Source organism: Pagrus pagrus, assembly GCF_965226575.1.
Source record: "Pagrus pagrus genome assembly, chromosome: 2".
NCBI classification, from domain to species: domain Eukaryota; kingdom Metazoa; phylum Chordata; class Actinopteri; order Spariformes; family Sparidae; genus Pagrus; species Pagrus pagrus.
In genome coordinates, this window is record NC_140186.1 from 15838435 (window position 1) to 15866367 (window position 27933).

The following is a 27933-nucleotide window of genomic DNA, read 5'->3' on the forward strand; positions in this document are numbered from 1 at the left end:
AGTCCACTAGTCATTTTTATGCATCCTAAATATTTATGCAGAAATAATATTCTTAATAAATTTCTGATTTTGAACATTGAGGATTTTATGCATTTCACCCACCTCCGACATGTGGTCCATCTTGAGAAGGGACCAACTGCAGTTTTTCTTTTCCGTTTGATACATCAGCACACAAAGAAGCACATACAAAAACAAAATATTTTATTCAATTTCTTCATTAAGATTATCATACATTTTTGCATTGAAACAAGCTTCATTTTGGTATGGTGAGTCGCGTGTGTCCGTTTTGACGAGGATCTTGATTGAATACGTCGAATGCTTCCATACTCGAAGAGACACTTGGTTCGTTGATTTTAAGAAATGTACAGTTGCCTGGGGTAATCGTGTGATGAGATCTGTTGCATTTTTAAAAAAAGGAAGACTGCTTTAAAAAAAGATATGGAGACATTCCAAACTATACAAACAAGATCCGGCAGGCCTATGTTCTGAGAAGAGGTCAGGCATGTGTTTGAGAAGCACTTTTTGGTTGAGCTTTGAGGCAATGTTTGAGACGGCCTTGCTGGTGATGAGCCCATATGTCTGTTGATGTCGTCATGTCTGTTTTGTGTGTTTGTGTGTGTTTGTATGTTGGAAGCAAACGGATGTGTATAAGAAGCAATGAACTGTATATGAGGAAATGTACTTGCAGCTGCTGCAAGTGTGTGTTTGTGTTTGTGTGTGTGCATGTGTGTGTTAATGTGTGTTTTTGTGCTCAGAAGGAGAAGTATTTGGTGAACCACTCCTGTTTTAGCCCCTCTGTCCCCCTCTGCTCCAGATACGGGCCCCTACAAAACACAAGAGACACGTGCATTTATTTACACACGGCTGTCTCTCATAACTCAGATTCAACTTCTGAAGATTGACGTTTCTTCAGAGGAAGATACTGACCGGTATCTTTAAGACACATTTACATTTTAATTAAAAAAAATTATCAAATTATACACAAAATAAAAACATTAATGCTTCAAGAACAGTAGTAGGAAGGTAACTAAGTACTCGAGTACTGTCCTCAACTACAATTTTGAGGGACCTGTTGGGATTTGTATTAACTACAGTGGTGTTGCACTCAGAAACTGTGGGGGGATTAACAATACAAAATATAATCAAAAAAATTATAATATATTATTATAGGTTAAGCTCCCCAGCAGTATACGAAGTAGATAAAATTCACTCCACCTTTACCAGCTACAACAGTAAAGAGACGATTACATAGAAGTAATAGTATATAGTATACCTGATTGATTGGGCCTGCAGGTGTGCATGTGGCTCCTGGCAGGAAGGCGACACGTAGCGGATGCCCGTCTGCGGTGAGGGGCAGACGGGGAGGGGGGCAGTGGGCGCTGGGGTCGGAGGGATGCAGGAGGTCCGGGATCTGGTGGAGCGTGGGACGGAGGGGGAGGACTGTTGGCTGAGGGAGAGGGAGGTGTGCTTGTGTGGAAGAGAGGAGGTGGAGTAATGGGGGGAGACCTGGGGGTGGGAGGTGGACTGGTGGGGCAGGGTTGAGGAGGAGTGCTGATGGACAGAGGAGGAGGAGGAAGACGATGAGGAGGACTGGGGTAGGAAGATGCTCCTGTCGTAAGTACCGGCGCTCGGGATGCTGGTGACACGAGGAGGAGACTCCACACGCTTCCTCTGTTGGGAGAAATCAGCAGAGTTTAGGTTATTGTTCCAAAAAAAGAGTTTTGTCCATTTTGATTTTTTTTACTTATTAGTCTACAAAATGAGAATTTGTACCATGTCTCTAAAATTCTAGCCATATCATACAAATTGCCTCTTTAAACACAACATAAATTAAAGTCCATACTATGAAATTACTGTTATTTTTCCACTTAGATTAAGACTCGCAGATATGCTCCAAATGTTCTGCTACCAAACAATTCAAAAAACACACTTACTCTCTACGCATTTATTCAAAAGATATCATTGTTGATATTTTTCCACTTCCACTTCTAATTCCACAAAAACAACGAAACAAACAAGTATTGTCTGCACTCAGTCCCTGGTATCGCTTAATCCTCTGAGTGGAACAGCAGAGCTCCATTGTTGTCCCGATTCTGTTAAAAACTCATTAATGAGCCGCAGTTCCTTCATTGTGATGAAAATGGGCACTGTAGTTTATATTGAGTCAATCCCACAATCATTGTTCTGCTACTGTTAATACTAACCGGGGCACAAAATGTGTATAAATCCACAACTGAAAATAGTCCCCAGCAAATGCACCACTAACTCTTGTCTGAGCAACTTCATCTGAAATCTACGGTGAAACCTACAACTGCCAATCTTCCTGCTGGTGGTCTCGTTTGTTTAAGTACATCATATGGAGACATCAGTTCAAAGTGCCTTGTAGGAGGTTTGTGCATGACTTTTACTTGAAAGAGAGTATTTGGCCTTAGCTGCAGCAAGTGGCAGTGAGGGATGGACTGGAGATTTAAAGTGATACTCTGCCCAAAATACTTTAAAGTTGAGTATCAAAAATCACCCACTCTGCGCTGTAAAATGGAGAACAGCAGCCGCAGTCAGCTTGAATTCATAACAGTTACAATATCATTATAGAGACGCAGCATCGAAACGCTCACGGAGACATCTGAACACCCTCAGCAGCATAATGACCGTATGCTCAAAACCTTTTTATGTGCCAAAAGTGTTTAAATGCACAACCTAAAGTTGAGTGTTCAGAAGATACTGAACATAACAGAGGCGTAGGTTACACTGCAGGAGTGGTTTGTGATGTTTTAATAGATTTAGTCCACTCTCAAAACTCACCGCCATGAACCCAAGCTGACCACAGCGTCCATTTACTGTCAAAACATCAATTACAAAGCTTTTGACAACCATCTTTGAAGGAGCGTGTTTGTTATTAAAAAGACTTTGGGTGGAGTATCAGTTACTATGCTTAGCCCAGATGGTCTGTGATCACTTATCCATAGCTGACTGACAGCGAAAATGAACGCCGGCAAGTTAATCCACACTGGATCCTTCGCCCAGCGGCAGCCTCAAATTATGATTAAAGATGCTTTTAGTTTTTGACATGAAAATCCTTCTCATTAAAGCTCCTATAAAATCTGCAGCTTACAAAAAAACCACAGCAAACTTCAAGTGACTTTACTGCAGGTGAATAGGGTCAGAATATTACCATGAAACCCCAGCTGAAGTTATTTGATATTTCATGTTTAAATATGCAAATGAAGCATTATCTTATTAAAATGTTCTAATTTAAGTTGATTTCCATAATATAAATCTGAAGTACCAAAACTAGAAAATGCTCCCCTGAACATTTATTACCTCCAGATGTGAGCGATTGGGCTCGACGCTAAGCGTGGGAAGCTCGAAGGCTGTGATAGCCTTGTGCTGCTGTCTTCCAGGTTTAAAGTTATATAAACAAAGTGAATCTGTAACATTGTTATCACTTCATCACTTTCTCATTGATCAGCGACTGAAAACACAATGTATAGTGAAAATCTGGAGGGACATCGGGTCATATATCACTCTAAAACAACATATTTGACAACCTGATAGCTTATCTAGTGCCTGTTTTTCTGTATTTGACTTCTGCTTCAGTTCAGCACCTCGTGTTTAACTTTTTTGGATGAGCCTTTAAAGATAAAAATACAATACTTTTTTAGGCAAAAAAATAATTATATCACCATGAAACTTCCCCAGTTCATTACTCTCATTAAGACGATTCTTTTTATATATGACAAGTTTTCTGATATTTTGTGTTTCAAGCCTTAAAATGTAACCTCCTGGAGACAGACTGTTGAGCTGCCAACACTTTGGCTTGGCAGCTCGAGTCGAACGCCAACTCAGAGCATCGGCATTTGACCTGAGGATGAGACAACAATCGACTATCCTTCTCCAGGAAGTGACTTGTTGTTGCTTTAAACATGCAAATGAGGCTATCTAATTAAATATGCAAGTATCGGCACACATTTCCAGAAAGAAATCTGAACTAGAATAAACACCTAAATGTGAATTTCTTTCTTCTTTCTTCTCGTCAGAGTAACAAAACAGATTTGACAAGCGCATTGAAAAATTGTTGTTTCCACCTGCAGTGATCAATATCCAAAGTCAAACATCATTAAACTCTTTTGTGTTTTGAAGGAGCCGCATTTGTATTCCTTCTCACATGGCTGCATCTCTGCTGGCCAAACGTAATTTAAAGCAGAGTGATGGACACAGAGAGGTCGTGTCTTCACAACAGACTGGTGATCTGTCGGCTGAGAAGTTGGCCTCAGCCCAGTGAGCACTTTTGGCTGGAAGGAGGCTCGTTTCTGATGAATACATTACGTGCCTCGGCAGTGCACACAAACTCACCCTCATGGTTGGCGTGACGCTCCCGGGGCGGGACTTGCTGTCACGGAGCCTGAGGGTGCTGTTGTCCCCGGAAACAGGAGGGTGGAGCTGCAGCTGATGCCTCTCTTCCTGGAGGGAAGGAGGATGAAGAAGGACTTTCATTGGCCTTATTCACAGTTGGTGTTGTGGCTGTTGTGTGAGCGTCGTGTCCGGAGGGTGTACTTGTTTGCTAAGCTGCCTCGTGCCACGCAGATGGCAGACGCAGCACTACGGCAGGGGACACTTTAGAAAACGTTATTTTCTCCCACGCATGTGTGACCGCAGATGATTAATGAAGATCTGTTTTGAGTGGTTAAAGTCTTTATGTTTCAGTCTCTTACTTGGCTCCGAGAATCTCCACCTGTCAGGTCATTTTGCACCCTGACAGCTGACTACTGTCGGATCTATTCAGCAGCTTTTCCTTATTTTTAGCAGGGTTTAATATATTTGTTTGATCTCAACTCCAAGTCCACCTACTCGCTTGTTCGGGCCCATATCTGAACAAGCGCCAAGACTGTTTTTTTGTTTTTTTGGGGGCATTTTGCCTCCACTGAATAGCAACAGTTGACATTCAGACAGAAGCATGTGGGAGGGAGGAGTTCAACAACAAAATATTGCGCAGGGAATCAAACCAGGGATATTTTAGTCACCTATGCATCCTAACCTGGATACCTTTAGCACCCACATGCATTAGAAGATTAGTGGAAAGTTTCCCTGCGTGATTTGGTTGAAAGCTGCACAGTAAGTGGATCTTGGTGGGGAATTGCTTCGTCTGGAATGAACTTAAATGCCTGTTGTATGTGAGCATCTTCATTCAGCAAGAAACCCTTGAACAAAACATCATTTAAACATCATTAAGAGTAGTACCAGTGACAGATGGTATACTTAATGTACTGTTGAGACTATTATACATCTTAACTGGAGGAATACATCGCACAAACACGTGTAGTGCAGTGGGTTTTTAAACTGGGGTCTGGTGATCTACAGGGGTCCTTGAGTGGGTTTTAGCAAGCAAAAGTTAGGAGAAATAGATTAATTGATCTTTTATCAAATGTTTTTGAAGTTGGAACAACAAGGAGAAAAAGTTGGATGTTTTGATTGATTGCAACTTATAGTGATCCTATTTTGATCATTCATTGTCTGTGAAGTATTTCTATCTTCAAATCTAAAAATAAGAAATTCTTGAAGGGGGATACCTTCAGACAAAATCCTCTCAAAATTAGGTGTCTGTGCATAGATTGTTGGGGTCCTTGACATGAGAGAGTTCGGGAACCCCGCTTTAGTCCGTCTCCCAGTTCTTTCTAACCATCTCAGTCTGTCTGCGATCAGCACCAAGCCCATTAGTTCCTACTGAATATGTGACTCTAAAATGGGGTCATATATATATTTTCTCTCTTCAAAGGAACACAAACATAATTTCACACATATTTTTTAAGTTATTTTAAAAAAGGGTATTAATAATATTTTAAACACATTGAGAAAAAAGTAATTATATTACATTTATTAATCAAAATGTTGCTGATTACCAAGTGGTTAAATCTGAATATATTATTTTCAGTTGAAAGCTTGCATGTAAAATCAAACTATTTCTTTGGCTTTGCATCTTTTTGCTAAGAAGGAAAGACAAGTTTTCATATTTCTGGGCAACGTGGGTCAGCAAAGGTCTTTTATTTGGGACTTGTCAACAATAAGAACGATATTAAATATCTTCAGACTTATACTTTAAAGGGGATCGTGTAATTTTTAGCGTCTGTAGTGTGTGTGTGTGTGTGTGTGTGTGTGTGTGTGTGTGCGCTCTCTCACCACTAAGCGTTTGATGAGCTGGTCTCTCTCGCTCAGCCTCTCCTGAAGTCTCCCCAGCTGCTGGTCGTCACACCGCGGCTCCCTCCTCCTGCACCGCTCCTCCCGCTCGCGCAGCCTGCAGTTAAATCATATACACAAACACACACACTTTTCTCACATACCTGTCCTGTGTTTGACTATTTCTGAGTCTATCACTACTCTACTCACTCGTTCTCCAGGGCCACGATGCGAGCCTGCAGGTGCGTCTGGGCGCTGCTGTACTCGGACACCAAACTCTGCATCTCCCTCTTGTGCTCCCTCTTGATCTCCTCCACCTCCTCCCTCCGCTTCTCCTCCTCCCGCTCCTTCCTCTTCTCCTCGTCCACCTCCTCTTCTTTCACGTCCTCCTCTTTCCTCTCCTCCCAGTGTTTCTGCGACTCCTCCAGCTTCTCCATCTCCACCCTCAGTTTCTCCACTTCCTCCTTCAGACGGTTTGCTTCTTCCTCCAGCTGGGCGTCTCTCTTCTTCTGCAAGTCTACGCTCTCCTCTTCTTTCTCTTCAGCCGCAGGGTTCTTCTGTACTGACCTGGGACCAGACAGTGGATACAAGAAGAAGGAAATAATGGAAGTGGCTTGTTAAATACAATAAAACAATAGTGATAAATTGCAAACACTAATTGCTTTTCGCATTTGATCTACTGGACATCAGGGATCCTGAAAATGGCTAACCGAGCATGCTTCTTTCTGTGTAGTGTGTGTGATTGTAAGCAAAATAATACTGCAGTGAGCCTGCAAACTCATTGTAGTCTTGATCTGTATCTGTGTATATTTTAATTAATTTTGATCAATCCTCGGCTTCTGAAATGGGAGGATTTAATGCTTTTCTTTGCCATTCAAAATATATTTAGTTTTGGACTGTTGATCAGATGAAACAATCAGTTTGAGTATTATGTACCTTCAGCTTAGGGACACTGATGATTTTGTGATGATGCATCCCTGAAGGATCATTCATTTTGAAATAAATGGGCAAATGGACTATTTTTATAAAGCATCTTTCTAGGCCCACCCACCACTCAAAGTGCTTCACAACACAAGTCAGCGTTCACCCATCAGCCACACGTTCATACACTGTAGGCAGAAGCTACCACACGAGGCGCCACCCATATTTTAACCAAGGACACTTTGACACGTAGACCACAGAGGCCAGAGATCGAACCATCGATCCCCCGATCGGTGGTTGACTGCTCTGCCTCCTGAGCCACAGCCGCACATAGTTTTTTTTCCACCTGTCCATTTCTTTCCTCACCGATCCTTTAACTGCTTCTTCAGCGCTGCATTTTCTCTCTGCAGCTCCATCATGGCACAGCGACTCTCGTCCAGCTGTCGCTCAAACACCTGATACTGGTTCTGCTGCTTCAGATCCTTCACACACACACACACACACACACACAGGCATGAAAACAGTAGATAAGGATGTGCCATGTTATATTGTTCACAATAATCCCGGCATCATTTTTAATAATAAAAAAAAAAATCATAGTGGGATAATGGCTGAAGATCAAAAGTAAAATTATCTTTTAAATTCATGGCACAACTCAAACGGGATCAAAATATTATTTGTCTCTCCTTTTTGACGACTGTACAAATTTTCTCCATAATAAGATCCCACGGGGCACCGGACAGAGCGGGACTTAGACAGTAGATACACATCATCAACATCGGCACTCATTACAAGATTCAGACTTCAGTTCTTGAAAAAGACGGTGTGGCTACAGACGGTAGTGTCTCTATGTGTGAGTGTTGATGAATCCCAGAGCCACCCAGGATTTTATTCATGTGAACGGTAATGATCAGTTATGAAAAGACTGTGAGAGAGTGTGTGTGTGTGTGTGTGCGCATATCTATGTGCTTGTTTATGTGTGTGTCAGAGAGGATTATATAAGTGAAAGACAGACCGCACAACACACAAAGACAAAGAGACTGAGGGGTGTGCTTCCTTGAGCACACTTATCCCAGTGAGACCGATATGTGCGCTTGTGTGTGTGTGTTACCTGTTGTAGAGCCATCATCTGTGTGTGTGCCTGTAGTTGAGCCTGTAGGTCTTCTATCTGCTGCATGTGTCTCTGGGTCATCTGTCTGCTCCACTCTGTGTGCTGCTGGGTCAACTCTGCACGCTGCTTATCTGATATCACACACACACACGCACACACACGCACAGAAAACCACATACGGAAAACAAAATCAATTCGGCCCACTGTTACAGGTACCCTTCTGCTGTTGCCATGGTGAAGTGTATCCATGGCAATAGCAACTTCACTGTTGAATTTATAATCTCAATGTGTATATCGCTCTATGTGTGAGAGTGAGTGTTTGCTCTCTTTGTCCATGCAGCTGTGTGTTACACATGACATGCTGCTGTCTGCATGTGCTGCTTAGGCGAATGTGTGTATGTTCATGTGTGCATGTGTGTGTGTGTGAGAGAGTGATACCTAGCTCCAGGTGGTGCATCGTCTGTAGTCTGTTCCTCTCAGACAGCACGTCTTCCTTCGCCTGTCTCTCTAACGCCTGCAGAGCCATGGTGTGACTGTGTCTGTCCGCGGCTGAAGACTGGGTTTGTGGCTCCTCCAACACATCACAACACATGTTTTGTCCTTTAACAACGGCTGCACAAGCCTGTTTTCACTCTGCAGATACACTCTGCTTAACTGTGTGTATGTTACAAGTATGAAAGCATGAACACTTCACTGCGGCGCCATCATCAAAGCTGTTTAATTATTCATCACAGAGACGAACGAGTTGATTTTTGAGAATACCTGCAGCAGCTCCCTCATTTTCTTGTTTATCTCCTTGGTGTCTTGGACCTCTTTCCTCAGCCGTTCAATTTCGGGGTTGACGTGGCCGTCGTCTCCGGGGCCCGCCTTCTTTTTCTCCGCCTGCATTGGCAAAAAAAAAGGGATTTTAAAGGCTTCGTATGCCGTCAAAGTAATCCTGAGTTGATGAATTTGCAGCAAGCGCCGCATTAAATTTCGCTTTTGTTTTAAAATTCGCAGACTCAGACAGCTTCTTTAAAATAAATGAACAAAACACTGCAGGCTTCATTGTGCTCTCAAAACAGGCTTATGGAACTAATTAAAAGAGTACTCCAGTGATTTAGTATTGCACTTGTTTCGGGATGCAACTAAGGGCAAAATATCCAGACTTTTAGTCTCTGGTGAGGCTCAAGCTGCTAAAACGCTGGATCCTGCCACACGTTTCAAACTCCACCTCTCGGTTTGTAACGCAGGCTTTCTGTCAAAGTCAAGGAAATGCTGAGACGACCAGGTGACACCGTCATGGTGATGTTTTTGCAGAATTGTCAAAGCTCACTTAGAGCGACAAAGGTCTTGACACTATTGTAATTATCATGACTAGTAAACTGATCTTAACGAGTCAAGTTTAGCTAGAAATAACCTGATAACCCCATCAAAATGTGACACAATGTGATTAAGAAGGCGGCTGAAGGCTGTTTGAGATTGAGATTTATTGCCAAATATCTTGTTAATCCGTTAAAAAAGTCACCTCCAAAATACATTTCAAAGAATAAATACAGGGTGATTTTTTGCTTGTAACAAGTGATCAGCCAGTGGAACAAGAGAAAATTCACTTATTTAAGGAACAAAAAATAACACCAAGTAATTATCTTCTCAACCTCATGACGATCCAAAGTCGGGTAAGGTTTTGAAGTCCTGAAAACATTAATGGAGCTTCACAACAAATGAAGTGTATAGGGAGTTGTTTTAAATGTTAACGAAAACAACAAAAGCAAACATGAAATAACTCCATACAGCTGCTGGATGGAGCTGCTCGGCAACTCCATCAAATATGATAAAAAATGTGAATATATTTGGGTTTTGGACTGTCATCTTGGAGCTCTTGATGCATTTATTAACGGGTGTATTTCACTATTTTCTGACATTATTTTCAATTCAATTTGCAAACTCTGCACTTCTGCAGACTTGGATTGCACTCAAGTCAGTCAGATATCAGATATTTATGGTGAAAACACAGAGAGGATCACAGATGGTCGCTGTGACTCACCTGTGAAGTCTCCTTGCTCAGCTCACTCTGCAGCTCGGAGATCTGGGTCTGCAGCTCCTGCTCTCTGTTCTGCCATCTCTGTTCGCTCTCAGCCACGGCAGCGTTCATCTCTATCCTGAACTCCGCTCTGAGACGATCCTCGCACTCTGCCCTGCAGGCATGCGGCAGAACAAGAAGTGAGGCAGAGTTAACCTACATGCAGAATTACCTTTAATTTCCTCTCACTACGCCCCCTAAGAGGACTATTGTTTTAAGTTTCTAGGTTTAGCAGATATAGTAGTAACCTGATTATTTCTCACTTCTCTTATAACTTTATTTTAGAAACAATCGTTTGAAGACATTAGCTATTCCCTGGTTGTATTTCTCAAGCAGAAACCTGTAGACCTTCAGCTAACAGGTTTTGTAAATGTGTGCCTTAGTTTGGAAAATAACATCATTCTACTGATAGGAGAACACACTATTGTTTGTCTATTTAACTACAACAATGTCATGTCATGTTTAATTTTACTAAAAAATACCAGTAATTAAACACACGTTAAGTGTGAATTATCTCACAACCAGTGCCGCTGGTCAGGCTGGTCAGGCTGACGGCTAACCACAGGTTAAAGAAAAGTAATCAGCTGTTTTCACTGTACAGTATTCAGTCAGTGTATAACGAAAAGAAGCTGCTGAAGATGTTGAATCACTGTGCAAAACAGAACAGAAAACCATTACTGCTAATGCATATTTGGTTTGTAATATTGATTGAACTTTGATGTACTGACATTGTTTACTGTATCGGTTGCATCATCATGTCTTGTTTTCATAGCTGCAGCTTATTTCTTGCATGTTTTGTTCTGGTAAACATGTCGATAAAGCTCATTAAAGCTTCAACTACGACAAATTGAAGGGAGGAAAAAAGTCGCTGTAGCTCGACTCAACTTTGATCTCCCCCCGTGATCTTTTAACCGGAGGGCACAGGAGGCGATTACAAGACTTTGTGTTGTCATCCTGATCAGTTCTGGCAGGTCGGTGTTTATTCTGCTACCTGATCCGGTCCTCAGTGTGCCGCTGGCCCTGATCGAGAAGACTCCTCTCCGTGTTCAGTCGGCTCTGCTCCAGGACTTTCTCCTCCAGTCTGTGTTTGTCAGCTCTCAGGGAGGCGATCTCTCTCTGCTGCCTGTCCCGCTGCCTGTCTGCCTCCTCCTGCACCCGAGCCAGCCGACTGCGAGTCTGCTGGAGCTCTTCCTCCAGACGAGAGCACTGCGGCCCACACGAGGGTGCAGCGTCAGGGGCCACCTTCTCTTTCTTGTCTTGCTGCTGGATCACTGACTCCAGCCTACAGATCTGAGAGCACACAGATTTTTTACTTCACATTTAACACGTCTTCTATATCAGAAATTTTTACTCACTCCACTAATTGACCTCTGACCTCATTGGTAGCGTCTCTCAGCTTCGTCCTCAGCTCTTCTTGTTCCTTCTCCAGCCCGCCGCGTAGCTCCTCGCCGCCTCTCCGCTCTTCATCCAAACGGGCACACACCTTCCAAGAAAATTCATTAACAATTTATCGTCTTCGTAGCACTTTAACCCGACCATACTATTATCTCCTTATTACTAAGCCTAATTAATAATTAGTCATGATTAAGTGCACATTATAAGAGGGCTCAAAGGGCAGGCAATTATGTGATAAAATCTCTTTGTATTTCTACATTTACTCTTCGTTCAAATATTCATTAAACATGCTCCTTTAGACCAGCCGATCCCGACCAGGGGGTGCCAACCCCTCAGAGAGATAATAAAGAGGACAGCAGATCAGACAAGAACATTTATGTGACACAAAATAGTTTTGATTCTCTTCCGATCTTTGCCTTTTTATGATAAAATATTGTATAATTTCATCTCTTCAGCCCTCTTATAAAACAGGATAAAAATCTTGGTTGACCTGGTTATACGTCGATGACATATACATATTTATTTCCTATCAACTTAATTATGATGTAATTACTTCAGATATTTGCTTCCAAAGCTCTCAGCTGTTGAATGATGTGTACAATTGAATACAATTTAAAGCTGCACGTAATCTGATAAATTACCTCCAGTGATGTCACCTAGCTTAGTTGCATTGTGGGTAATGTAGGCGGCAGGTTTTTCAAAAGGAAGAAGAATGCGTGGAATAAAACAGGCGATATCTCTCGTTTCGTTTTATATCATTTGTTTTTAAAGTGTCCATTGGAGTCCAACAGTGTGCGAGTGAAATGTTAGACCAGTGGACTGCTTTTCAAAACCTACATCACCCACAATGCAACTAAGCCTCTGATGGACGTCACTAGAGGCAATTTATCAGATGACAGTCAGCTTCCTCTGGAGCCACAAAAGACTTTATCAACTGAGTATCTTTGGGTTGTGGACAAAATGCAACATTTGAGGATGTCAACCTCAACAATAACCTTTATCGGGTTCACACATTAAGAAAAAGACAGTTGCAGAACAGCTAGTGAATCTTGATTTCTGTGTCTGCATAACAGAGTTTCTACTGTAAGCGCATCACACACAGGAGGGAGAGCATTACTGCTGCAAATGTGTGAGGGGATGAAAGGGAAAAGGATTTCTCGCAGCCGTTCGTCCTTGAATCCAAAATAATTAAATCCCAAGTCTGACTGAAAGTGAAACTAAAATAATTAAGCCTATATGAGCTGGCTGCCAGAGCTGAACAGCATGCTATTTTTAAAATTCAGATATATAAGTGCATGTTATGAAAAGCTGGGTCCTCTTTTACTACAGAGCCTCGCCTCGTGCTGCACTATCAGTCCAAACACTCTCAAAACAAGAAGAGAAAAGGGAAGAAATACACTAAAACATGGTAGTGAAAAGTATTAAATGCTGGTTTCAGAGCAGTCAGCATGTAAAGACATTCTCCCTGTAATCTGGTCTCTTGTCTGCAGGTAAACATCTCAATACTTGACTTCTCTGTGCCTCAAACTGAATACTTCTAGTCATCACTGACCTCTTGGTTGGTCTTCTTCTCGGAGCTCAGAGCTTCCTGGACGCTGTGAAGTTCGGCTGCGTGCCTCCTCATCACCTCCTCGATGGCCTTCCGCACCTGCTCCTTCAGCCGTTTCCTATCTTCCTCAGCCTTCTCCACCAGTCTCCTCTTCTCCTCCTCCAGCTTCTGCTGCACGTTGACTCTCTCCGCCTCCACCTGCTCGATGCTCTTGTCCAACTGCGAGCGGACACGAACCCTCTCGACCTCCAGCTCCTTCCTCTCCCGCTCCACCTCCTCCTCCTTCTCTCTCCTCAGGCGCTCTCTGATCTCCTCCACTTCTTTGTGCAGCGCCCCCTTCTCCTCCTCTTTCTCTCTGCGCAGCCTGTTTCTTTCCTTCTCCAACTGATCCTTCTCTTGTTCTCTCTCCCTCTGGAGGTTTTCCCTCTCCTTTTCGATCTCCTTCTGCAGTTTGTCCCTTTCGTCGTCCGCATGCTTTTGGATGCGTCGCAGCTCTTCTGTCTGAGCTCTCACCATCTCAGAGCGCAGACTGGACAGGGCCTCCGCATGCTGTCGACACACAATCAGCACTCAGTTCTCTCTTCATTAGGTACACCAGTACAATCTAATTGTACTTTTATGACACTTGGATGGACACATGGAGAGGTGTTTCTATTTTTTTCCCCTGTTTTTTATTTTATATACATTTCTTTGCTTACCTGTAGCGCTTTTGATTAACCTAGATTGATTTGCTGTGAGCAGGAAGCATTCATCTACTCATGAAAAAGAGGCTAGCTAACTAGACTACATCTTCGCCAGACAGACAGACTCCATTAATGTTTACATCCTGTGCTGTAACAAGCACAAGCCTCTCATCCATGAGTAGGTGTGTGCTTCCCTCTGCAAGGTGATTTTTTTGGCGGGTGTAGATCAGTCGAAAGAAAATAGTTCCTGCATGAAACTGCTCTCAGCGAGGTCTCTGGACTATCTTGAGTAACTGGGTCACGACGCCTGGAAAGAGATGTTCCTGTTTTTCAAATGTAGTTTTTTGATATTCCAGTTTGTTTGACTTCCTGCCACTTGTTCAATTTCCTACCAGTTAATTCATCACTTGTTTTCAATTATCCAATCAGATCAAAATCAATTTTATTTCTTTTGCACAAAATCAGTCCTTTGCGTACTTACTTCTCGTTGTTCACTACCTGTTTGCCGGATAGTCTCTGTCAGTTCTCTCCGTAGACTTCTATGTTCAGACGGCAGGGAAATATGCGATTTGCATCTCAAATCTGATCTGAAATATCGAGTGTCAGCACTATTTTTTTTTGATCAGAACAGATTTTGGGGTCCAAGACATCACCAGCATATCAGCATGGGTTGCTATGGTAACAACAAATTCTTCAGTAACGCTGCGCGCTTGTGATTTTGGCTTCCCGACACAGACGCAGGATCAATCATCTCGCTCTACAAACAATCAAACAAGTTGCTCTCTGTGTTGTCTGCCGTACCGCTCTGCTGGTATCAGTTTGGGTTCTGCTCAGCCGCTCTGATTCACTCTGCTCTCTGGATGCTGCCTTTCTGCCTGCTTCTCTTCTGCCTCGTCTGTTCTGCTGACTGTCACTTCTGTGTATTACTTCGAGCTGCTAAGTAAACTTCTGCATTTTATTTATTCAGACTTTATTTTGTGATCTTTGCATTTGAGTCAATTTTTGTTTGCTCTTGCCATCGTGTTTTTCTTTGAGCGCCACAAGCCGAGCGCCATCTAGTCCCATTGTATTCAAGAGAAGGCAAAAATCTCTACAGCCATTATCTCCAGAACTCAGCAACTCAGACCAAAACGATCTAGATGGATAAACAGCACTACAGGTAAGAGGGAAAACATGTATTTTTGAATTTGGGCTGAAACATCCCTTTAATATATATACGCACATGTCACTCCTCAGTACGATGTGTGTTTACCTGGCGTATCTGCCGGGCGTGGTCACTGTTGCGGCCGCTGCTCTGCAGCTCCAGCTCTCTGTTCCTGCTCTGCAGACGGCTCACCTGGCTCCTCAGCTCCTCCACCTCAGCACACACACACACCTCGCAGCCTCCACGGTTCAGCAGCTCCTCTGATACACACACACAAGCATGCACACACACAATCGTATTGATTGATTAAGCGTAATAGAAACAAAATGGACTCACAGCAGGCCGACAGTGAACGAGGAAGCGCCTAAAACAAAAATCGTTCTCGTGCAATAAATAAAATTCGAGGCGTTTCTGCTGACTGGGTATGATGACACTTTGATGAAACTGTTTGCCTTTGTGAGGATGAATAATGTTGCAATTCCTGTATATATTATAATGGCGTGAGGTGAAAACTTAATTAACGCTGAGTCAGAGTGAAAATGCACTGAGCTCAGCTGATTTCCGCCGATGTGAGCGTTCCTCCGGCAGACAGGTGAGACAACAGAAGGACTACCTGCTCGGCTCTGCAGCTCGTCCTCCTGCAGCAGCAGCCTCTCCTTGGCCACCGCCAGCTCCTCCTCCGCCCTCTTAGCCACGCCCTCGGCTTCGGACACACGCCTCCGATCCAGCTCCAGTTCCTCCTCGAGGTCCTGGATGAGGAGAGGCAAGAGGGAGTTTTAACGAGTGAGGAGGGCAGATGCGGAGGAGTGCGGTGGGATGGCAAAGAGGAACACGGGGGAATAGAAAAGCAAAAAAAAAAGATGAAGGAGAGAAGGAGAAAGCCGGCGGCGAATATGACACAGATAAGGAGGAAGGAGAACAGAAGTCAGAGAGAGAGGGAGAAGAAAGAATGGGATGAGATGTGGTGAGTCAGGGAGCTCTCTCGCCCAGCTGTGAGGCTTTAATGGTCTGCTGTGAGAGCTTATGTCAGCTCTGTGCCAGCTCTCGTAGGGTTTCTTAATGCTCATCCACGAGGTGGTAATGGTGGTGGTGCAGCGAATCTATCCTGCTCAAACTACTCATTAGCAGATAGTTGGCAGTGGGAATAGCACTCAGGGAGGGCAGCCTGTGGTTAGACAGGCAAAATCCCCCCTCTCTCTCCCCCTCTGCTCCCACCTCGCTCCCTCCTTTCCCATCAACACCATCATTAGCCCGGTGCATCAGAGACAGGAAGCTGCAACATTTCAATTTCCTTTCACCTCCCGTTTCACAGCATCGGATTATAGTTATAGTATGAATGGAAGGATTATGTGTGTGTGTGTGTGTGTGTGTGTATGTGTGTGTGTGTACCTGTATTCGCTCCTGCAGTTTCATCGTGCTCCTCTTGCTCTCCGCCAGCCTCTCCAGGTGACCTTCCACCTCCGCCTCAGCCCTCTTCACTCTCTCCCTCAGAGCGCTGTGCATGCCTTTCTTCTCCTCTTCCTCCCTCTCCTCCCACCTCTGCTGCTCCTCCCTCCACTCTGCCTCCATCCTCTTCCTCATCTCCTCTTTCTCATCGTTCACTTCATTCAGCTTCTCCTCCCATCGCTCCCTCTCCTCTTTCACGGCTCGCCTCTTCTCCTCCTCCGCCCGATCCCTCTCCTCCTTCAGTGCCTTGACCTCCTCTGAGAGCGCTTTCACCCTTTCCAAGTCCTCCCGCTCCTCCGTTTCTCTCTCCTCCTCCTCTTTCTTCTTCACCTCGTCTTCTCTCTGCCTCTGCTCCTCATTGCTCCGTCTCTCCTCGTTGGCAGCTTCCTGAAGCTCCTCACATTTGGTGCCCAGCTCCTGGACCTGCTCCTCGGCCTTCTCCAGTTGTTTGCTCAGCCGCAGGCTCTCCTCCTGGGCATCACTGATCTGGGCCTTGGCCTCCTGGAGCTCTTCCTCTGCAGCCTGCAGCCTCTCCTCAAACTCTTTCCGCAGCTCTGCCTCAGTTTCACGCTCCCTCTCCTCTGCCTGGATGCGGAAGCACTCAAAGTCTGCCTGCACCTAGAGGCACAGAGGATAACACGTTGCACAATGCACTTCCACATAAAGATTCAGTTTCCTTCATAACTGTACAAATTTCCATCTTTTCTTGGAGTAAGTGTTTGCCTGTATTTTCACATGTGTTATTGTTTGTTTTTGTTTTTTAGATGTTTACATATTTGAAGTGCTTATTTATGTTTTTTATGTTTTCTTTGCTTAAAGGTCCAGTGTCTAGGATTTAGTGACATCTAGCGTGTGTGGTTTCAGTCTCGCCCTCCCCCACGGTGGCAGCTAAAAACCTAAAGACGTTAAATGCCCTCTCTAGAACCAGTGTTTAGTTTGTCTGTTCTGGGCTACTGTAGAAACATGGCAGTGCAACATGGCGGCAGTGTAATAAAACGTACCCAGAGGTCAAACTTGAGTTAGATATTGTGTTAAAATATTACTTTGGTAAAAGTAAAAGTCCCCGATAATAATAGTACCTGAGTAAAAGTCTTACAGAATCTGATATTAAATGTGCAATATGTAAGAATTTCAATTTAAAACGTTCAAAATTTAAATAAAAGACATCTATGTATATCTGCTTAAGTTAGCATGCTAGCTAGCTAGCCCCGTAAAAGTAAATCATACGTATATTTACATTTTCTGATTATCAGATTCAGATTGTTTTTTTTCCTCTTGCCGATAAATTATTTATTTAAAATTAATTTAAAAATGCACAAAAACCACATAATTGTACATTAGTGCAGTACTTGAGTAAATGTACTCAGTTACATTTCCTCACTGCATGGTGGAGTCTGTGGAAGAGGACTCGCTCCCTCTGTAATTATAAAGGGCTCATTCTTACAGTCTGTGTTTGCAAAAACATTTTAAAGAAGGCGAGACTGTGTGCGTAACGGCCAATTAGCGGCAGTGTTTTGTGATATGAGTCAAAACATCATCACCGGCACTGTTGAGATCTTTTATTCATCTTGTCACAAAACCAACCAGGATTCATAAGTAAATTATAATCTGCACTGAGGCGTCCTGAAAATGAAAGACAATTCTGTTACGCTTTATTTTGTAGGTGTGTAATCTCTTAATAACTTTGCAGGGAGTTTCCCTGGAAGGAACTCTGTATTTAGGTAATTACAGGGAAAATATGAATTTCCTTGCAAGAGAAGCCTCATTTAATCCAAAGCGGATATTCATTTATAAGAAGAAAACTTTGCGCTCCGTATGTGTAACATTATTTGTACGTTATTGTAATTTCTTGGCAATCTCAGGCAAAAAAAAAAATACCTTTGTGATTAATAAAGTTATATCTGGTCTTATCTTGTCTTGTCTTGTCTTGTCTTTTCTTAAATTTATTGGACTGTATCCTCTTTTGTTGACAAATTCCTTGCATATTGAACAGGCCTGCTCAGCACTGAGTACAAGACAAAGACTTTGTGTCTAATTAATGAATTGGAAGTGTACCAATTCAATGCTGTCTCTACTGGACCTTTAATTAGCACCTCATTACGTCGTTCTTTCCTCTTTTTTTTCCTGGAAACATCTTGGAAATAATAACAAACTTACTTAGAAATCACAACCCATGAAATAAACAGTTATACATTACCTCTGACAAGTATATCACTTTCTTTATCTGGTGTATTATTGTGCTTATACTGTGGGGAAGTGTGCAGAATAAAGAACGTCTGCCAGCAGTTTTATCATGTTACAGTGTTATAATATTAGACTATATCAGATTATCCAGACTGAACGGTGGTTAAACTGTTCACTGGAACTGCTGTAGCAGTTTGGGTCGGTGGTTCTTGGTTGATGTAGCTTTGTTGGCATAGCACAAAACACACAGCTACGCATGCCTGAGGTTTTCCACAACGCTTGTCATTTATCACTTACACATTAACCTGACAAAGCCCAGCTGTACGCCCACTACGCTATCACGCATGAGTGGCCTCACGTAATTTTAACCTTATACCTGAATGAGAAGAGGTAAAAGACAACAGGAGCTCGATAACAGGCATCTGTCCGACTAACTCAATGAATAACAAGGTGCGGTCTGGTGACGTTGCTCTAACTAATCAACCCAGTACGTCTTAAAGGTACATTTCACAATGCACAATTAGCTGTTAATAAATGTTGTTGATAAATGATTTTAACAGATGTTGTTTACTGTACCCACTGAGGCACTGCGATTGATATTTTGGGTTATATAAATAAAATTGTCTTGACTTTCTGTAGACTCAGCGTCAATCCAAATTATATTTAACTCTACAGTCTCTTTTTAAGCTTACTGCATTCTTGTAATATATTATCAGCAGCACCTTGGCACCACTCTGCTCCAGTTCTGACAACACGTTCCTCCTACAAACCTAACATTCATCGTGTTGTAGCCCTCGGATTGTGCTTATTCCTCTGATCACCAAAAACAGCTGTAAGTTGTAAAATGGTTTTCGTGTAGGGATGTATTTCCTGTCAACACTCCTGAGACAACATTCTCCTGAACCGGTGGCAAAAAAAAAAAAAACCATCCCACAGCTAAAACAGGAAAACATACGGCAGACGACAAGCAAACCCGACAGATGTGGTGACACATTTCAAAATAAAAGTTTAAAGTCCACATTAATATTTCATCTTTTTGGTCGTTAAGATCTTTCCCTTTCCAAGGAGCTCACAACAAAGTCATGTGGGGTATTAAGGATTCATGTTGGGAAGTTTTATAGTGGAGCAGAGCATGTAAATTAGGCACGAAGTCGTTGGAGTAACGGGCTATCTGAACGAGGCTGACTGTTGTAGGTCACATGAGGGGCGGGTTTGATTTGCTGCTCCCGCTGGGAGTTTACACATTAAATCACTGCGATACAACGCGCCCTTGAATGAGGTCGGTTTATCTCGTGATCAGGAGGGTAAGAGTGCACCCAACACACACACAAACACACACACACACACACACCTGGGCTCCGACTCTGTGCTGCTCCTCCAGAGAGTCCTGCAGCTCGAGGAGGCGTGACCTCAGCGCTGACCCCTCTCCTTCGTGACACGTCTCCATCAGGATGCGGTGCAGCTCCTCGTGGTGTGCGTGGCTCAAGGCCTGCAGAGCCGCCTCCTGCTCCTCATTCTTCATGTTCAGAGAGTAAATCACCTGCAGGACGTCAACAACAGACGAGGAGACATTTAAAGATTCTTCATTAAATAAAGAATGTTGAGTAAAAATGTTTTAAGAAATGGCAAAGGGCGCCTTTTCTTTGCAGCTAAACAGGGACTGATGAGGACCACTCCACTCGACTGCAAATTGATTTTATGTTCACCAGCTATTCTTGTTGTTCACTGTGGCATGTGATGTCTGAGATGGACATAATTACTGTATGTTTTTGTCATAATTGTCTCTTTTCTTTGTCTTTTACAGTAGCTCAAAAGTGAAGTCTTTGGGTTTTCTGTCCCTGAGGTGACGTGATTGAGGAAAAAGTGCTTTCGTGTCCTCTTCCTCCTATTTTTGGAAGAGACTGCAGAATAATTTAAAACAGAAGCAGACAGTTATTGTTTGAGCAGCTGACACTGAAAGATTTCATTGCATACTGAGTAATAGATGTTTCTCTTTTGATACGAAAAGATTCAATTTGGAGTATAAAACTGTTCTTGTGTATTTTGATTTTATTCACTGTTGTATTTTTCCTTACTGGACCGACAAGATTAAAATCTGTTTGTTATTCTTTGATAATAATTTAGTTTTCAGCTCTTAAGGGTGAGATACGTTGCTGCTTGAGTCTTCACGGCATTAAAGTCCAGTAACACTTTCTAATAATCATCATTAATGGAAGGTCAATTTTTAATTAATTAAACTTCAGTTAATAGTTATTTCACTGTTAACAAATAATGAAATGCTTTATTAACTGATTGTTTTTATAAAGTTACAACTGATGTTTATAAGCTTTATAAACAATTTATAAAACACATCATTGTTTGTTAACAATGAAATACCTATTAAGTAAAGTTTAATTAACTGTAAATTTACCATTTATTAATGAGGGTTATTATGCAGTGTTACCAAGAGTCCTTATTTTAATTTGAGCTGAACTGGTTATAATTTACAATTAAGTTATTAGGTAATTAATTGATTAAATAGAGTTTAAAAAATATTAATTTATCGAAAAATACAGATTCTGAATATTTGAAACTGATTTAATACTTCTGTGTAGATGTATAGATCATGGTATTGAATATCTATATTTTTCAAAGTATTGTATCAAAGCTAGAAATCAGGTCATGGTTTGGGTTTTTGGTTTAGTTATTTCCTGTTTTATTTTGTAGTCATTGTCTCTTTCCTCCCCTTGTTCTGTGTAAACCTGCATTTCTGAATTTTGTTTTTGTAGTTCTGCTCTTCGTTAGGTCTCAGATTTGCCCGTGCCTGCTTCTTTGGTTTTTGCTGTCTGCCATTTTTATTTTTGAATTACAGCAGCTTCCTTAACAAAGCTAATTTTTTATTCCTTTTTTCCCCCATGCATGGTGTTTCTGCCTTAAGTTTTGCCAAACTTTACAGAGATGATTATCATACCATGACAACCTCATACAGTTGCAACCCTACACATCACAAACAGCAGGAAACTGACACCAACACTGGTCCACAAACACAGACATTATGGGGCCGCGATTGTGTGCTGGCACCTTTACGATAGCAAATATTAAACATCCGGAAACATCCCCATCACAAATAAGAGAGGTTAAACAGCAGCACCGACAAACTGTGTGTATTCACTGTAAACAAAGTCCGGTGAGTTCATATCATCCAGGCATTACAGTGATTCTCTCGCCTGCCAGCGAGCGAGGAGTCTCTCCCCCCTCGTCCCGATATAGACTGTGACTAACACCTGAAATATGGCCCGTTTCTCCCCACTATTCACTTTACCCTCTACGCCATGTCTACAGTGTCATCATCTGCTCTTACATGACCCTGATGTCTCACTTACCCCCCTGCAGAGGTGTGTGTGCTTGTTTGTGTGAGTGCATGTGCATGGGTGTATGGTGGAGACACATAGGCTCATATTTTACTCAGACGCCTCCCTGTCTGCAGCACACAGCTGGCACAGCACTGCCGGACATTCCCTCTATGTGTGTGTGGGCATGTCACCACCTCACACTTGCACACACACTGACACGGTCCCAACACTGTCCATTAATCTGCGACGTATTTATTATAATTCAGCGTCGGACATCGATGACGGATGTGGCATCTTTCCTAATCTTGATCACAAACCGACCCTTCCCTCCCCTGTCAGTCACTCGGACAGTATGTGACGCTGCCGGCTTTTCAATCACATCATAGCGCCTGAACTTTGGCTCACGAACTATAACTCATGACTCAGAGGAATGGAGGGGACTCGAATCGAGGGCAGGCTCTGAGGGTAGCTTGTGTGCGTGCTGTTCTTGGCCGACCTTAGTGGCCAGTTTGACAGTGAGAGGGACGGAGGGAGATAATAAGATATATCAGAGGAGTGGGAGATTTAGCGAGGGTTCTCCTAAAGGACGAGTTCATTATCTACTCACCCTCGTGCTGATGGGAAGTTAAGTGAAGTTTTGTAGTCCACAAAACATTTCTGGAGCTTCACAGCAAAACAGAATGGCACCATTCTTCTTGCATTCTGGTTTGTTGTTAAAAAACAAAAAAGCTGTGAAGCTTCAGCAATGTTTTGTGGACTACAAAACTTCACCCAACTTTCCATCGACATGAGGGTGAGAAGAAAATGACTGAATTTTCATTTTTGCATGAAATTATCCCTTAAAAATGGTTTCGATCTAAACCAAACCTGGAAGTCTGGACTCTAAGGGATAGCAAAATATCCAAACATTGTGGGCATGCGTATGTATGCGTTATTTTCGAATTAAGTGTTAAATAGCTCTGTGATCCAACAATAATCACTGTTATAGAGTGTTTGGTCAGTAGTCCATGTCTCTCTGTCCCACGCTCATGCAGTAAAAGAGATTTTCTGGTATCCCTGTCCACTTCATCCAATCAGGACAGAGAACTCCATAATGGGGCGATCCTGTCTGCTCATCAATGCGCAGGGAGCAGGATCCTTCTGTTTGCTGCTGTGTCTGGTGATTACCGCTGCACATTCATGTGGCGTTGTAGGGAGGAGGGAGGGTAGTTAGCTCAAACAACAACAACGCTTGCAGCTGCTTACAGCCTCCACTCTTCTGTAAAGGCTCTCCTCATGTTTGTAACTCGGCTGCAGAGATTTACTCACATTAATCTACAGGCGCATCAGTGAAGCTCGGTAAGAAGATGCTGGGCAAGAAGGCCAGGCTTGTAGTCAGTGTCCAAACTCATCCCAAATGTGATGGATGGGGGTTAAGGTTGTTTGACCTGTGTTTTTTTGCAAGGAAACGTTTACATTTGGAAAAACAGTTCCCAAAACTTTTGCCACAGCCATGTTTGCCTTTTGTCCCGTAGTTTGAACAAAGGGACTTAAAACCATGAAACACGGTAGAAACGGTACATTTAACCCTGTGATGTAAACTAGTGGGGCTTAATAAATGATACAAGATAGAAAAAATATGCTACATAAAATTCAGATTTATCTCCGAGCCTCATTTTTTTTTAAATGTTGGATGGTTTCACATCTTCAGACCTCTAAAAATAATTTAAATGACACAATCTGAGAAGATAAAAATGATCACTTCAAAGTCGTGACAAGAAGTCCCCAGCCAGTCATTGCGTCATCTTAAGGAGTCACGAAACAGAGAGGTTGAGAACCACAGATCAAGACATTTAATTATTCCTGCATGTTCACACCTAATGGCAAATGAAACGCTTTTTATGTCTGTCTGAGAGCAATCCTATCTTTACCGGTTAAACTTAAAGTGAGACTATGTGATATTTGAAAGAATAAATCACACACTGTTACTCTTAGAAAAGAAAAGTTGAAAGGATAAGCTCCCGTTCAGCAGCCTTATTAGTTATTATGCCCAGTAGGTTACGGTGGCTATAAGCTAAATAAAATAATGATGCGCGTATGACGGGGCATCGACTGACTGGAAGTGAAAGACGCTTTGCTGAAGCAACGCCGCGAAACATTAGAGATCTTTATGGTTACAACAAGTGGTGAAAAAAACATGTTTGGATCAATATGACACTATGGTGCAACAAATTAGACTATGGCAGGTTTCCAGAATCACCGGATGTATGTACGCGACCGCTGTCATTTTGCGCGTTGTGTTTACATGCATGTTTAGTCAACATCCTGTTAGTAGTTTTCCATACCATGATGAAACTTGCGTGAAGCGTTCAAGAATTTCTCAGCATTTATTTATTGTTTTAGTCGTGTGGTCTTATTTTATTCATGTTTTATTTATTTAGGATATTTACTTCTTTTTGTTTTCAGATAGTGCATTGCTCTTCTCAAGGGTGTACTTGCATTATTATGCTATTATTAGGTCATGTTTTCACCCGTGTCCGTTAGTTCGTTGGTTTTTCAGAAGGATTATACGAAAACTACAGGACAGATTTCCACGAAACTTGGATGGAGGATGGGTTTCAGCCCAGAATAGACCCCATAAACGTTTAGAGTGTTTTCTCTCTTTCTTTAACATCGTGAGATGGGAACATTTTTGTCAATTTCCCAGAATAATGTATGGATCTTGATGGAAAAAATGAAGCGTATTTAGGTGGCTGGTATCTACGAATGAGTACACAAGGGGTCTTGGTGGAGGCCATTCTAGTATAAATATCTGGCATAAACAGTCTTTAAAAGGCCAATACTATTGTATATCTCAATTAATGATGAGACAATAAATCGTCTAACATAAAGCAGTAATCATGACAGGCCTCCCTCTGAAGTCTTAGCTCCCAGATTGCAGTGTAACAAGGTGTCACACTTTGATTCAGCATGCCGGGTGTAAATTCTGGAGACTCTTGGCATGGCGGCTTGGTCAGAGAGGGGCGAGGGCCTCTCGCTACTGTAAATCCTGTCTCCAGATCCCCATATTGATCCTGCCAGTCGATAATGTTATTCATGTAGCCTCGCGAGCCTTTGCTTATTGACGATAACTTCATAGTCAGCAAAGCATGAAATTAATATTCTGTCTACGGTGTAAAGAGGGGCCAGGACGAGGCTGTTGAAACAGGAGTGAGATGTGGAGCGAGTGGTTGGTGCACAGAGGAGAGGTTAGGCAAAGAGACAAGCGAGCGTGCACACAACACTTTTCTCTTACATCAGCCCCCCTCTCCCACACACACACACACACATACCTCCACACATATCAAAGAGGGTACCGGGTGTGCTGGATTACAAAGCAGGGAACATTGTGACAGTGTAAGCTAGATAAGTACAGGAAATCACACAGACAGAATTAGAGCTGCCAATCAAAAGTGTGGGTGCATGTGTGCACACAAACACACACTTTAATATGCTTTCTGTTGATCTCTGAGTCACATCAAGAGACTGCTCTCCTCTCCGTGTCGGTGTGGGGGGGTGTGGGTGTGTGTGTGCGCACGTCTGTTCACGCACAAGCTTATGTGAACATTCACAACAGCTGGCCTGGTCAGCTCTCGCCTTCTTCCCATTGGCTCGTTCCGCCATGTAAACACACTCCGACGTGCTACTGGTTTATATTAAGCAGCACCCATTCAACCAGGACAGAGGGAGGGAGGGAGGGAGGGGGGAAGGGAGCTGTGGTGGAAGTCAAGCAGAAGTATGGATGGAGGCGTGAGGAGGTGTGTTGAGTACGTGTGTGTGTGTGTGTGTGTGTATGTGTGTGTGTCTGTCAGCCTCCATGCACGCAGAGAGCAGGGGTTATTAAATATATAAGGTTACCACAGCTGACCCACTTCCTCTCCTCTCCACACCCCCCACCCCAAAACACTCAAATAAACCATGTGTCACATGCCCAGCATCCCAAAGCTCAGAGAAAACGCTTACGCCAAATATCCGATTTGATGATTCTTCTTATATTTCATCAGCTCGCCGGGTTTCGGATTTATTTACTGTGGTCATCAAACGGCTAAAGCACTCTGACAGGGCTTGCATAAAGTTTCGAGAGAGAGAGGGAGGGAGAGAGAGAGAAGAAGTCCAGGCTTCTTCTTTTTTTTTTATGAGGATGGAAGGAGCAGAGAGGCATGAGAGGTGGAGGAACTAGGCTCGCAAATTCCCCTAACAAGCACAGACACAAGTGCTGACCCCTCATCTGTGTCATCTTTGTTTGTGAGTCTGAAGAAGAAGCTCTCAGAACAACACACACAAACTGCAGCACTCATTGCATCCAACACACACACACACACACACATACACACACACCTTCAGTACAGGCTGCACAGAGGTGAAGCCGTAGAGGAGGAGTGGAACTGCACAGTCATCAGTAATTGTCATAGCTCAACAAGCGATGGGTCATGCCCTGCCTCTGTAAGCATTATTGTGCACCAGAGATAGAGAGGGAGAATCCCCATATAGCAACGCTTACTGTATGAAGAGCAGAGCGGCTGCTGGTGCTGCTGCAGCTGTCAGGCATCCCTGCTGCACACTGATGGAGGAAGATACAGCACTACATGTTTTTATAATAAAGAAATAACTGTAATTGTTGACAAGGATGCTTTTAATTGCTGCATTTTCATCACAAATGTGCTTCTTCAGTGAAGGACTCTGCCGCCTTTCACTTGATCAATTTCATTATGTTTTTCATCTCTTGGTCAGACAAAGAAACATCAGTTTGGGCTGAAATGTGCAATTTATTTATTTTTTACATTTAACAGTCTGAACTACAAATCGATGCATGTCGAAGATAATCCATTAGTTGGCTGATAATTACAGCGCTCCTAATTGCAGCTCGTCTAATAGATTTGTCTCTGAAACTGCTGTGGATCTGCAGCCTACACCTACTGATGTCTGATTACTGTGTCAGTCACGAAGACGAATGAACCCTGATCCAAGTTTTCCAATCATTATCCCAAGAGATGATGATGATTTATAACACACTGCTCCTCTGTTATGCGGGTTTGTATCTCGTTTTTTTTTACTCTTTGGTTAATCTTTAACTGATCATGTTTCATATTTATGATATGTGTGCACTGATATCTGTCGGTATAAGGCATCTATCGCAACATGATCCCAGGTCGCCTCCTCAGTATAATCATGTTTCGATGGCAGCCATCAGATCATCCAATCAGCCGGAGACGCATTCAGTGGCAGTGCGTCCGACGGCGGCGCGCCTCTCTCGGTGTCACCGGCGGGTCTTACCTTGGTGAGCTGGGCGATCTTCTTGCACATCTTGCTGTGCATCTGGTAGTCGTACAGCTCCTGCTCGATGTTCGCGAACTCTGCCGCAGTCCCGTTGACGGCGGAGCCCGGCCCGGGGGGCTGTGCAGCCTTCCCGGCGCCTGAAGCCATAATGAACCCCCCTCCGAAGGGAACTTTCCAGACCGGGAGGATAGTCACAAATGATCCCGCCGCCTCTCCCTCTCTCCCTCTCTCTCTCTCTCTCAGATGTGATTTCCCCACCAGAATCGTGTCAACTTTTTACTCGTGCATCTCATTCCTCTGTCGGTAGACCCCCTCCCGTGAACAGCAGCTCGCGCGATTCGCTGGAGAACATTTGGTAGTAGATCGGCGGGGCTCTCCTCGTGCGTTCCGGTTGTCGCCCCCCTCTCCCGCTATCCGCCCGGTGATCGCGGAGGTCACACGCTGGAAGTCCATCGGGGACGCGCTCGCGTCAGCCGACCCTTCCCCGCTGTCTACAGATATGTTGTTGTTGGGTTGTTGTTTTTTTTTATTATAAGAGGGAGCGCTCGAGGATGAAGGCGTACAGTCCAACCACCTGTCTCGCGGCAGGGGCGGAGAGGGGCGTGCGTATCCTGTGGTACATTACCGGAGACAGCTGGAG

At 43.2% G+C, this 27933-nt stretch overlaps 1 protein-coding gene across 2 annotated transcripts; it reads right to left on the bottom strand.

Moving 5' to 3' along the window:
* Positions 1–184: 184 nt before the first annotated feature.
* On the bottom strand, positions 185–27880 carry fam184b (family with sequence similarity 184 member B). 2 transcript variants are annotated; one of them, XM_084379307.1, is made up of 18 exons: positions 27291–27880; positions 20018–20206; positions 16426–17100; positions 15650–15785; positions 15145–15296; positions 13213–13758; positions 11641–11748; positions 11257–11555; positions 10230–10380; positions 8966–9085; positions 8642–8774; positions 8204–8334; positions 7459–7574; positions 6382–6738; positions 6175–6289; positions 4354–4461; positions 1274–1671; positions 185–824 (listed from the first exon to the last, which is right to left on the bottom strand). In XM_084379307.1, the coding sequence occupies exons 1-18, from the start codon at positions 27438–27440 to the stop codon at positions 752–754; spliced, it is 3957 nt and encodes a 1318-aa protein (XP_084235433.1). In that variant the 5' UTR covers positions 27441–27880; the 3' UTR covers positions 185–751. The 2 variants fall into 2 exon arrangements, with proteins under 2 accessions (XP_084235433.1, XP_084235432.1); XM_084379306.1 differs by having other exon boundaries at positions 6175–6301.
* Between the last annotated feature and the right edge of the window lie 53 nt (positions 27881–27933).

Excerpts from the sequence above, each read along its gene's own strand:
- fam184b (XM_084379306.1), bottom strand. The coding sequence starts at position 27,440 with ATGGCTTCAGGCGCCGGGAAGGCTGCACAGCCCCCCGGGCCGGGCTCC. Across the intron at positions 7,575-8,203 it reads AGATGATGGCTCTACAACAG|GATCTGAAGCAGCAGAACCA; the intron begins GTAACACACACA and ends GTGTGTGTGAAG. Across the intron at positions 4,462-6,174 it reads AGCTCATCAAACGCTTAGTG|GAAGAGAGGCATCAGCTGCA; the intron begins GTGAGAGAGCGC and ends CCTTCCCTCCAG.